This window comes from Mercenaria mercenaria, chromosome 4, assembly GCF_021730395.1.
Source record: "Mercenaria mercenaria strain notata chromosome 4, MADL_Memer_1, whole genome shotgun sequence".
In the NCBI taxonomy this organism is placed as follows: Eukaryota; Metazoa; Mollusca; class Bivalvia; order Venerida; family Veneridae; genus Mercenaria; species Mercenaria mercenaria.
This window is the reverse complement of record NC_069364.1, coordinates 53,819,342-53,833,406: the sequence shown is the minus strand read 5'-3', so window position 1 is coordinate 53,833,406 and position 14,065 is coordinate 53,819,342. Positions and strand designations below refer to the sequence as shown.

At 33.8% G+C, this 14,065-nt stretch overlaps 1 protein-coding gene across 1 annotated transcript; it reads left to right on the top strand.

The window, feature by feature from the left end:
- Positions 1 to 390: 390 nt before the first annotated feature.
- Positions 391 to 2,485, top strand: LOC123552882 (uncharacterized). Its single transcript, XM_045342628.2, has 3 exons — positions 391 to 621; positions 1,607 to 1,714; positions 1,895 to 2,485. The coding sequence occupies exons 1-3, from the start codon at positions 426 to 428 to the stop codon at positions 2,206 to 2,208; spliced, it is 618 nt and encodes a 205-aa protein (XP_045198563.2). The 5' UTR covers positions 391 to 425; the 3' UTR covers positions 2,209 to 2,485.
- The last annotated feature ends 11,580 nt before the right edge of the window (positions 2,486 to 14,065 follow it).

Sequence of the window (14,065 nt, the reverse complement as noted above, 5' to 3'; positions counted from 1 at the left end):
TATATTGAAAGATGGTTCTGCTAAAAAATACTATTTCTATACTAATATGTCTTTCACGTAAACAGGTTAACTGAAGAAATAAGCACTATTTCATGATGTAAAAATGGCGCCAAATATCGTAGACAGACGTGACATCAACACGTACCTGTGTTTAAACGGTGTTAAAATACGGGAAGTAACATGTCCAGCAGATAAACTTAGGAGTGCGTAGACGTCTGCTGATTCATTATTCATGCCTAATAACCCATACAGTCTTTGCGTATTAAGTGTAACACCAATCCGTTACATCATTTCAATTCTTAAACGTCTTTTCAAAAAAATAGTTGATCAAATATATATGTAGTAGCACTCTTTCTGGGCGCCTGTATGGCAACAAATGATACGTGAAAGTGACGTCAGATGTCCGTGTTTTAACGGAAATACACATGGATTTTTCATATCAGTACACGTCACAAACAAGACTATATTTTGAAACACTCATTCTAAATTTCAGACCGGAACAGAATATTTTTGTGGAAATGAGATTAGGTTTAAAATTCCAGCTAGTAACTGTGATTACAAATGTGAAGGTAAACCCTTTCTGCGGTGGCGACTGGCGGATTTCTATATATGACACTTGGTGTAGGTATATTACAATGCGCGTTGTATGTAGCCTTGATACCGTAACAGAGAGAAAACGTTTAAGAAAATGATATTTTTTAAAAATAAAACGTGAAAACAGGTTTTCTATATAATATAGCATTCGATGCTTATTGCTGAATTTGTTAGTCATATTATTTCTAAAGCGTCTCTGAACTATTGAGTTTGTACTTTTGAGGGGTTCGTGGCAAAACGTCATATGACAAGGTTACATAGAAGACCATTTCGGCAATGTACACATTATTATTTTAATGAATTATAATATCCTTATTGTTATGGTACATATGTCTGTAGTTTATGTTATACACATTAAAAACTATTAAATATCGACATCTAGGTTAATGTTTATAATGGTTTTGGTAAGACCAAAACAAGGAGAATATAATTTTCCATTTCTCAGAATGTTTAATGACCTTTGGACTCTTTGTTAGACTAGATTTCTAACATACTTAAAAGAAAAATAAATTCAGTATGTTTACACTGATGCAAGTTGTAAAAAGAAGATTAAGATTACTTCATTCCTAATTAATTTATCTATTGTGAGATTTTATGGAGGCTTATGATTCAAATTGGAGAAATGTCGAATACAATGGAAACAAATGACAAAAGAAGAATTGTCCAACCGTCTTCATATTTTAGGTGATCATATCTTATATCAAAGTTTACCTATTAAGCCAAGCGATGAAGAAAATCATTGTATATGTTTGATAAACTAGCTCTGAAAGCTGACTTTGTTAAAAATAATAAATCTTGTGTGAATTTCGTGCGGAATTATTCCACAATAAATGTATTCGTGTATATTAATCATATGGCTTTCTATGACTATTCTATCGATTTTCATTGATACCGTCTATTTTTTTGTCTTCTCAGAAATCAGACGTTTTAAAACATGTGAACTTGGGCAGAGTATCTAGATTTTCGTTTAAATGGGTTAACCTCAGTAATCATATATCATTTTTGTCAATAGATTGTGCCAATGGACCTTGTCTAAACGGCGCCACATGCGTGGAGATATTTACAAACGTTTACAGATGTATATGCACTGACGAATGGACAGGAACATATTGCGAAAACAGTAATATCGGCATTTACTCTCATTTATTCATGACACGTTATTTCATTTTTTCAATAGATATATGATATATATGATATACAATAATAAGTGAACCTCTGGAATATATAGCACTACGTATGTTCTCCCTTACACAGGACTCAGTTTCTTAAACAGAAATACATTGTGTAATTCCTCTTCCAGAGAAACCGCAAACAACAGTGCAATCGCTTTCAACAACAACAACAAAAATAACCACTAGTACTGCTATTTATAAGAAAACCAGTACCGCCTCCGGAAAGTCGACTGATGGTTCAAGCAGAGAATACAGGACAAATGTGACAGATAGTACATATATAAATCCTACAGGTAGTATTACGGTATCTTTCAGTGTTGCGATCTTGTTGTTTCGCTCTTTGATTTTGATTAAAACAATGTACTCAAATTTTAGACTTTCAGGAAAATCATTAGTGACATGTCCATACTTAAAAGGACGGATTACACCAAACCGGAAGTGACTACTCAGTGTTACATGTGAAGTAGTCCAAAATGTAGTTCCATGCTATGGATGAAATCTGGTATAATGAGTGACATGAGGAGGTGACAGTTACATTTTGGCTTATGTTTATTGCTTATATACAACATAACATGTCAATATTTTTCTATTTTTGATAAGAAGACATGTTATACTAAATGACCATATATGGTTTTCATATCATTGAAATGCTCTAAAGTGCTTAAAATGAGGTCTGAATGTTTTGTTATTAATATGAAATAAATAAGGAATTGAATTGGTAGAATGTAACCTAAAACAATATAAGCAAAGTACATTTAATGACAGTTTTCGCATTTTCAATGTACCTACTTTGACCGTCTTATCAAATAATAAGTCACCTATTGGTTGAAAACCAGTTTCGGGAACTATAGGAACGCACTTTTCCGTCCGTCATTCCGTCCGTCCGTCCGAAATTTCGTGTCCGGTCCATAACTCTGTCTTCCATGAAGATATTTTAAAATAACTTGGCACAAATGTTTTCCATAATGAGACGACGTGTCGTCTGTAAAACCCGGACACCTGGCTTAAAGGTCACGGTCACAATTTGAGGTCAAAGGTCAACAGGGCTTTTTTCCTGTCATGTCCATAACTATGACATCCATGAAGGGATTTAAATATCACTTGGCACAAATGTACCTCATAATAAGACAATGTGTCATGCACAAGTTTCAAACCTCTAGCTCAAGGTCACACTTGGCAGTCAAATGTTTACATAGCATGAACAGGGTCTGTTACGTGTCCGGTCATTCATTAAGGCATTTTATTACCACTTGGCACAAATGTTTCCCATGATGAGACGACGTGTCATGCGCAAATCCTGGACTCCTGGCTCAAAGGTCAAGGTAACAGTTGGAGGTCAAAGGTTAATAGAGTTTTTTCCTGTCCGGTCCAGAACTCTGGCATCCATCAAAGGATTTCAATATTACTTGGTATAAATGCTCCCCATGATGAGATTATGTGTCATTAGCAACACCAAGAACCCTAGCTTAAAGGTCAAGGCCACACTTTGAGATCAAAGGTCAGTGGGACTTTTTCTTGTCCGGTCTATAACTTTTTCATGCAAAACAGGATTTAAGTATCAGTTTGCACAAATATTCCTCTGGGTGAGACAATGTGGCGTGCGCAAAACTTGAACCCTTAGCTGCAAGGTCAAGGTCACACTTGGAACTTGCTCAACAATACTTAAAAGATTTTAATATTACTTGACACAAATGTTCACCACTATAAGACGGAGTGTCATGGGCAAGAACCTGGTCCGTAGGTCTAAGGTCAAGGTCACACGTGGAGCCAAATGTCAGATACAAGAATGACTTTGTTCGGGGCATTTGTTCTTCATGCATGGAGAGATTTTGATGTAACTTGGCACAAATGTTCAGTACCGACCGTGAGGCACCCTTGCTTTTAGAATTACGTCCCTTTGGTGTTACTATCAATAGATCATATTGTAACTTATTTATTACTGGTCGTAGTGAAAAATCGAGACCAGTTTTCCGTGGTACAACATGCATGTTATATCCAATTTTTAGGAGCATTTTGACCTATCTCAATCTGGTAGAGTTTCTTGTGGACTTATATTATATAGAATTTTTTAATGATTAATTTCCTTTTGTTGTTACTACAAATAACTTATGACAACTTTTTTGTTAATCGGCCAAAAATGCCGTATGAAAACAAATGTAGGTTTATATAATATATAATAAATTATATAAATTTTAATCCAAGTGTTTTGTTATAACATATTATATATATAGTACAATATTGTTTAAACATCATTGACATATATCAGTTCATTATGTTATACTGCAGTAGAGAAAATTAGGTGCCTTCCAATAGGGGACTTTGTATTGCATGGCAATACTTCATTTACTTGTTTATTTAGGGTCATACGCCTCATAACAGAATGTGTCTCATATAATAATTGCGTAGTTATATGCTATTATAGGATAGGTATTATATCACTTATTGGTGACTTTCTATGCCACTACGTATTTAGAAAGGCATATCAACGGCTTATTTTGCCTTTATCTAAGCACAATTATCTAAGACATTATAGAATTAAAATGCTAAACGTTATATCCGGATATTGCCTAATTTCCAAATTCTTTCAATTTCGTTTTTTACTGCATTAATCTATAAGAAAAGAAGGCTATGCTTTTCATAAATAAAGGATTTCAAATTCTGATATAAACATTTTTACTACTTATAGATTCAGGAAATAATGGCATGAATACCGTGTATGTTCTGGTTTCAGTTATCATAATTACTATCGCCATCCTCTTTGCAGTTTTTACCTGAAGGTAAGTTGATCAGTTCGACATGAGACTTATTAAATGATGAATTAGTTTTTAAATTAATGCAATGTAATAAAAGAATTTACGAATCTGTTTCTCAAAACGAATGGTTTGTGTACAGTGTTATTGTTATTATATTCTTAAAGAATAATCATCATATTACCTGTTTTATCTCGACCCTTCAGAACTAAAATGGTGAAGAAATGTTGTTGTTATATTTTTCAGACAAATTGCAGTGAATCTTTAGTACACTTTTGTATCGTATTGATATATGTATTATAGATAAATATATTGCGCTGACAATTATCATTAGTAGAAATAATTAACACTGCCGGAAAAATAACTAATATGGTTACTTACGTTGATCGGAAGAAAATGATTTTATTGTAATCCTGGAATGCTAATACAGAAAAAAGTCCATTATTGAAGTGCATGCGCACGTTAGATGTTGAACAGAAATCTAACAAGAACGCTTCCAATCACTGGAAAACACAAAACATAATATAACGTTGGGTACAGAGGGATTGCAACAATCAGACAATGAATATGAAGGTACTAGAGATGGTCAACGTATACAGTTAGAATCTTCAGGTGCCGCATATTACAATACTGTTGACGATATGATGGGCTTCAAACGTAACTACGAGAATGTGAAAAATGTGTCTATAAGAGATGAATCACAAAACCAAACTAAAGCAAGGTGCTAGTCAAAATATAATAACGCTTCGTTTCAGTGCTATGAATCTCTGCGAAAAGAAACGCAAGTGAAAGACAACAGCTATGACTGCTTGAATATTAAGGAATGATAGAATGTACTTTTGAATCAATTATTACCAAGTTCACATTGTAGCATACCATTTTAAGTTCATACTGGCATGAACGTCTGTTCGAGATCTCGCAAGTTAATGTGAGTGAAGTTGTAAATATAATGATTAATACAAAACCCTGGTTTCATACTCTAACATTGTTGATATCGGTTCCATTTTAACTGGAAAAAAACAACACAATATTGAATCGTAAAGGTCTTAACTTACGCCTTATTCTGAACAGTGTTTCGAGTTTATATAATATACTATGAAACAATGTCCAATTAAGAAACGATACGACTACTGATACGTTTACAAAACACATTTTTATTATTTAATTCAACATTTGGAATGCATTTTGTTCGCTAACACAATTATCTGTGAATAGATATCAAAGATACATTTTGAATTTAAAAACTTTATACCAAGTGTACCATACCATTTTACATATGAGAAATACGCTTAATCTTTTGTGTTTGTTGTGTCAAAATCATCTTATTTCAATAATTCACTGCGTAAACATAAAGAAGGAAGTACTTGACAGTATTTAAACGAACGGGTAGTTAAGGATATTCAAGTGCAATTCAACGGTGTGTTTCAACGTTTTACCATTACAATTAATCAGCTGTTAAGCGGACATATGTATTTTACTTTATTCTTTAACATTAAAAATGTATTTGCTGAAATACGATAGTGGTAGATAACTTTCGTCTTCAGATTATATATAAGCATGTTTGTGTTAATATCAAAATATGTAGTTTACTTTTACACAAGTTTCATTTTAACTTCCTTGTCGTGTGGATAGGAGGACAAAAATGTTGAAAGAGATATTATATTGTGCTAAATGCGTTACTTTCTTTATGTTCATGTGTCATGGCTTTCAAGGTATGTATAATATACTATATAATATAGCATATATATTTATACAATTTCTAATCTTTGATAAATTAACAAGTCTCGGAGTTGTTGTGGGCAGTATTTTCACAGTCTAGAGCTGGGGTTCTTGATACTGCATTTTTTAAATTTCAGATTGTTATTTAATGTAAAGTATTTTAGTGAAAAAAAAACGTAGTAAAGATTTTTCTGTTCAATGGAATCTCTAGTTCACATATTTAGCCAAGTAACCTGTTGAAATAGAGTATCTTATCTTTTTCTTCTGACATAGATTAAATTGAATATATAACCGTCGTATCAAAATAAGATGAAGATGTCAAGATGGCCGTTTTTCTTTCTTTTATTTAATATCACCATTAACTCATTAATGTAATGGTGTACAATCAAGCTATCCATGCGAAAATCAAGATCTAAATAATATACGTAAGAGCGGAAAAAAGAATATAACTTCTAGTACACACTAATTACATCACTCATAATTACTCACATCGTTCCTTTTTTAGCTCGACTATTCGAAGAATAGGGGAGCTATCCTACTCGCCCCAAATGTTAAAGTTTGCGTACCACCCCAAATATTTTCAATGTCCATTGAGATATTGCATTGATATTTTGCATACTTGTTAACCATCATGACCCTAGTCTGTAAAAAGGAGGAGGCAACTCTATCAAGCATTTTGACTGAATTGTGGCCCCTTTTCGACTTAGAATATGCTTATTGTAATGTTAAAGTTTTTCTAATAGCTTATATTATATTATCAAGCACTGAGAATAGTCGAACACGCTGTCAACTGACAGCTTTTGTTTATTCTTTCATTATACTCTAAATTATACAGCGTGCGTTTAAATATGGTAATATTATCTAAGCCACAAAATCCTGTTTTACAAAATGTATATGGACAGGCTCAAGTAACGCAACTTTAGACATGTAAACACATTTTTGTCTTACTACATCTTTCATTTGTTTGAACGAAAGGCAAACCGATATCATGTTCTGTAATAGCAAGTCAAAAAACATAAAACTACAAACGAAGGTTATTTTACCAAATATAAATGCATAATACTATCTCCGGTGCCGCATTTAAGCACCGTGTACAATTTGACATTCCAGTCATATATTTGCCTTTATGTAAGGATCTTAAGTTATATTATGTATAAAATGCCGATGTATTTGCTTTATTTTGCTTCGAAATGGAAAAGACAAAACATTTATGCACAGTATTCAAATATCCTTTAACAATTTTTTATCATAGTAATGCAAAATTTTCATCTTACCTCTCTTGTACGCGTTCTTTCACCAATCAAGCACATATTTTCCAAGAAAAGTCTTCGTTTATCTACAGGTCGGACTTTGAAGCCCGATTGGTGATATCCTGTTTTAAAAACAGAATAACAGTGAATTATCGACTGTATATTTGTCGAATTTATGTGCGCAACGGTAGTGCCTCTATTCCACTGTAGCGGATCACCAGTGATGCTCGATTGCGCGATTAGCAGCTGAGGATACTATAATCATGTATTAAAGGAACGGGAGTTCTTTAAAGGGTTGTTCGTTAGTTTTCAATAAGGCATGCATAATTTGTGGGCCGTGACATTATTCTGAAGTTTTAAATGACAACTTTAACAAAGCGAAAATTATACATGGTATGTTGTAAATATAATGAGAAAACAAATCAGCGAAGATGCACGGAAGCAACATAGTAACGCGAAATTGCAGAAAACTATGATAATAATTGCATAATACACTAGACCAATCAGCAAACTGACGATAATAGTTGTTCTCGAAAAGAGGCGAATGTTCACTCAGAGAACACTTTAAAATGAGATGATGACAGTATGATTGTAAACGTACTAAGTTGTATTTAAAACGAATTAGTGTTAAAGGACGAGGAATACAAAGCAAGTCTACGAGATCGCGTAATGTTTATGCATTACAACCCGAGTATGGACACAGAAGATAGGAAAAGTGCAACCTTCGCGCATGAATATTGTCAAACAATCATCCCTGACCCCGAGCAAATCATGTGACGATGGCAAAAACATGTGACCCTAAAATGGCGATACGCTTGGCAACGCTTGGCAAATCAAATGCTTGTCATCACGACTTTTAAGAACATAATGAACGTATTCAGTGTATCTATATTTTGTTGTATATGATTCATCAGTTTCTCTGATTGTACTCAAAATACTGTCAAATAATTTCATTGTTTACATTTTAGCAGGTGTGCGTCACAACACCAGAAAAAGAAGTAATTTTATTATTACTGCATTATTCTGTTTGGTTTTTCTTTTGCTCGTTTTACAAGCAAAATATATATTATTTAACTATCGAGATACAAACTTAGTACAACAAAATTAAAAAAGAAACAAGAAAAGTATTACTCGGCTGAAATTTAGCTCAGTTTATACATGATGGCAGTGTCTACTGGAACGATAAGGGGAAGTAAAACTGTGTTGGAGTTTGGCAAAGGTGTTGTAAACAGCAGATGCTTTTTTCTATACTGTTACAACAGATGGCGATATTCGGCTTCAAAATTCTATAGAACTGCTAATTGAAAAATCACATAATTCACCCATTTTCGTATATTTCTTTCCGGATTCCGCATACCGGGTTTCATCCTCTCTAGCTTTCTTCACGCGAATGTAATGTCATATGATGAGAACAATATGCACTTAGTCCGAGACTCGAACCCGGAACCCCCACACTTACAGGGTGCGTGCTTTTCCAACTAACAGCTGCCTGACACAAGTTCTCTCATAACGTTACCATATTCTTACCGCTACATACATCCCTGCACACTGGAAATTCGTCCTCTTAATTCCGAAAGTACATAATACTGCAAGCGTCTTTAAGATTGACCAAGCCAGTTTGTCACGGTCCAATGTTGGGCGCAAAAGTCACTGAACGGACTTGGTCATATTAGGGGAAAACATGTGAGGCAGACAGTTAGCTCAGTCGGTAGAACACTAGCAAATATCTGTCCGTCCTAAAGTTCAGCAAATAGATACTTTGCACACTGAATAATTTTTCGTCAATGCATCAGTCAGATTTTCTCTGTGTTTCTTTAATAGAAAAAAAAAATTACACTAACTCTCATAGTTAACTTCCGGTTGATGTAAGTATCGTTTAAAGTACATGTAAATGCAAAAATGTGTATATGCAAAATAAATGTGCTATGTGAATTTTTCAGATTGAATAAACAAAACTACTATATGATTTCACATTCAGAATAATTTCTAAGGCGACTTTCATCATTTCGACATTAATTGTATGACTCTTAAAACTGCTCACTCTCTTTCTGTTTGTTTATGTTTCGCCTACCTGTGTACACGGCTGTATCGTCTGAACCAGAAATTAACCAGAAGAGTTAATGCAAGCTTTTTCTACAAAGTTGACGAAAATAGGATATACACGGAGTGTCTCTGAGATGAGGAACATCGATAAAATGTACCTGGTGCATGATGGAAAATATATTATCAATTGTTCAATATGCATAGTACCCATTTGTCGAACCGCGCATGTTAGAAGAGAAATGCGCGACTGAAATGGGCTACAGTATATTCTCCTGTTCATGGTCATTGTTATCATATTATAAATAGGGTAGGTTTTAAATTGAACACTGGCAGCTTCTTTCAGATCAGGTGCCAGCTGAGGAGGTTAATTACGTACATGAAGTTTTAATAGATAATAAATGTATATGGGTAATCGCAGGATTGAACCTTGCAAGTTTCAAAGCCTTGTTGTTGTTTTTCTTAATATACCACGTATTACCCTTTGTCTGGAAATGAAGGCATCAGAAATTGCAGCAGACGAACATAAAGTTAATTGTTAAAACAGCTTATTTGCATTTGAAAATTGTAACTATTTCGCTGACATAAGTTTAGTATGATATTTTGTATAAGTTTGTATATGTCTTATCCGTCTTCGAGAGAATGAAATTTAATTTTCAAATGACACAGGCTAGATATGAAAACCTTGATTTTCCTTAAGTTTAAGTCACACAGAATATAATTTTTGAGCAACAAAGTTGTGAATATCATTTAAGGTATGTGTAGTCACCAAGATAATACCACTAACGTAATTAACTATAAAATGTTAATATCACGATAGGCGAGGGGGAAAGATTCAAATTCGGACAATATTCTAGCTATACAGTGACCATTAATTGTCATTAGTTATCAAGAACGCCTTTTTATGATCTTTCAAACTGAATGAAAGTGGAAAAAGAGAAAAGTACACGATTTCATTGTTACATTTATGTATGTCTTTCACAATCTTTGTTTGAAAACTAAGCAAAATTTAAACAAGTTCAGAAAAAACTACCGGTACAAAGTAGTCTGTTTTACTTCGAGAAAAATGCATTGCTTCAAATGGTTTCATTTTGTCTTAGCACTGGCTTCCTTGGACTGCAATTTTGAAGAGGGACTTTGTAACTGGGTACAAGATAAAACTGATGCTTTTGACTGGCTTCGAGAATCCGGACACACTCCATCTGGTTGGACTGGACCAAGGTCTGATCATACCACTGGAGGTAACTATTCAAGTATGGATATTGTAAGACATATCAATACCGCAGACGTCGTTATGACTTAAGACAAGTGCCATGGTGGAAATTCAGTATTGAATTCCTTCTTCTGACTTGGCCCTATAAGAAGCAAAATATTCCTCACACAAAACTGGTCAGTGTGGATATTTAGGTGTTAGTGTTAAGGTTAAATTATTGTAAATATAGGAACCATATATGTTAAATTATAAACATATATGTTTTTATTTGATTATAACCTGAAATGTGGTTGTACATCTATCTTTAAAAAAATGGCATAACTTTTTAAAAAGAAACGTTAAGAAAGTACAACATGAACAAAATGTTATTCAAAACGCTAACACAAAACTGTTCCAAAGTAAGTAAAGAGAATAGTTGGTAAAACCTCTCTATATTAGACATTCATTTTATTGGTTGATGCTTGGAAATTTATATACAGGCAACCCCATCTGTAGAAACCTTTCTTAGGAAATGACGTCGACAAGTGGTCTTCGTTGACAGGTGGTCTCTTAACACAGGAAAACTATTCAGATTAAACGGGAAGAGAAAAAGTGGTCTTTGTAAGCAGGTTTTATTCAGAGGTTGTCTTTAGCACAGGTTTTTCTGTACACGTTCATGTGAAGGAGCTACATATGCTCCATTGTTATCCGATGTCTCAACCAAGTTTTAGTTGAGGGCTATCATGTAAGTTTTAAAGTATCCATGTGTTAGAGGTTTGCAGCAAAATGATCCACAAATAATACCAACAATATGTACGGACTTACACGTTATATAATACAATGCAACTTTCGACTGATTATTAATAATCGAATGACCGATATATAATTGAAAACAACCCTATTTATATAAAAGATAATAGGTAAGGGTAGATTTCTCGGAAGAAACACAGCCTCAGAGCCACGCATTTGCAATGTAGGCCCACAACAAAAAGAACCTGTAACGGAAAAATATCATAGACGGGCAGCTTCAAAAATCCAACAAGTACATTTTAGTTTTATGCAAAATATAAAAAAAAACGTGGGGAGGAAGGGTAGAGGGAAAAAAAGCGGCGGGGAGGGGGGATGAAGAGGGAAGTTGGGAGGGAGGGGGTGAAAAGGGAAAGTGGAACAAGGATGAATATTCAAAAGGGAATGCTACGTTCTATAATCACAGTTACCCTACAACGTAAATCACACAAGCGAAAACACTCATGTACAAAAGAGAAACACCCACACATACACACGCACGAACCCACATAACTAACTTAAATCGATAAACAGACAATCAAGATATAACAACACAGTAGGACATCGCTCTAGACACACAGACGCACAGGTTTACAAACGCAAACACATAAGCAGGACAAAACAACAATCGGACTCCGCATATATATAAGACACAGTCAATCCGTGGACCTGGTAAACGGTCATCAATAAGGCAAAGGCCACCTCTAACGGTAAGAAAAGCGCCCGCCTAATAACACAAATAATAAGAATGACCAACTGAGCGCGATGTTGTTGCTACAAGAAACCATCCTAGTAAAGTAAGCATTTTAGATTCTGTCGCCGTATCGTTCAGTCTATAATAGGTATGTCATATAATTATAAATTTTGGCTCGCATAACATGGAAAATGTATATATTGACATACCAATAAGTCAATTAAGACTTTCGGTACTATGCTTTGGGCAAGGAATATATTAAATTATCATGAAATAAAGGTCACAGCTGCAAAAAAGAAATCACTAAATTTTTCGTCAATTGATTTAATCATCACTGACACTACTGGATGCACATACCATTAAACATGGCTTAAAACCCTGTAAAATATCCATTAAAACAGGAAAAACCGTTAATTAACCCCATTAATTCTTGCATCACTTTATTTAACAAGGTTCACAATATTAATGGGCTACATGTTAAAATACCATTAAAACATCCATTTTTGGCCATGAATCATGCCATAAAAAATTTAGTTTGGTAGATAAAAAAAGTTAATGGCTTTGAAAAAATAGTAAAATTCTGTATATTTTGAATTAAACAGGATTATTCATGGCCCTCAAATTTGATTTAATGCCCATAATGTTCAGGTTCTGTACGATTTCATTTAAGAGTAACCTTAATGGCCCTTAACAGCAATTTGATGCCCATTAAATCCACCATTCTGTAAAATGTGATTCGTATATTTTCTTTTTTTTTTTTTGGTTTTTGGCTTGTACTCCCATTGAATGCTTATAATTCCAGTCCAATATTGTTCTAAAATGGACTTTAATCACAATAAATACATACTACGCACACATCGTCTGTAATATATCATGATTTTATATTTAGTTGCATTAAAGTTATTTCCCCTTGATGCAGTTACCCCATTTTTTTTCAAATGTTTGCCAAATTGTGTTCCTACAAAATATCGGATTTATTTCAATGAAAGTCGGATGAAAACATATTACTTTACTTGATAACATCAATCTACATTATTTTGGTAAGGGTAAATACGTATTGTTGCTTGCCACTTTTTCTGTTTTTTGTTTTTCCTGTCCAAATAATCAGAATTGTATAAGAAAATGGATGGGGTAAGGAATTTACATTATAAAATATGTTCAGACCAATTTAGATTTTCAAATTTTTCAATCCTTGAGTGGAAACTAAGGTTTATAGAGAAGTGAACAGTACACATGATTGTGAAGATTTACAGTCTGAATTAAATTCATTTGGGGCATGGGCAGATCAATCGCTTCTTCGTTTCAATGAATCAAAGAGTGTGGTACGCTTGATTGGGGAGGGGGGAAGCTACTTGTGATGCAATCCCTCAAACATTTGCTCTTAGCTGTTTAAGTACATGCACCTGAGCACAAAGTACTGAAGTAGAGCTAAATAGTGATTGCCCATTGTGTGCTGACATTGTCATCAACAGTGGCTTTTTGAATACACCTTATCTCTGTACCAATAAAAACTTGATCAGAATGTTTGTTAATATTATAATGTTGAATAATTAAAACTACCCACATGGTCACTTGATCTATTAAACCGGTACCCGTAAATCCTTCTCAGTACAACAAAATACAATACAATATCCATTTATTTTCTCATTTCATATGAACATATGACAAAATAAGGATACAATATGACAAATGTTTGTACGAGGCTGTTACATGTGTTTACATTACAAAATAATGAGAGAAAAAAGAAGAAACAAATATTCTTCTAGCATTTTACAAAACAGTACATATGTATAGATACTATTACATGTGTAGTAATACGTAGTTTAAAACAATATGGCAAATATCAATATGAAGTTGATTATCTTAAG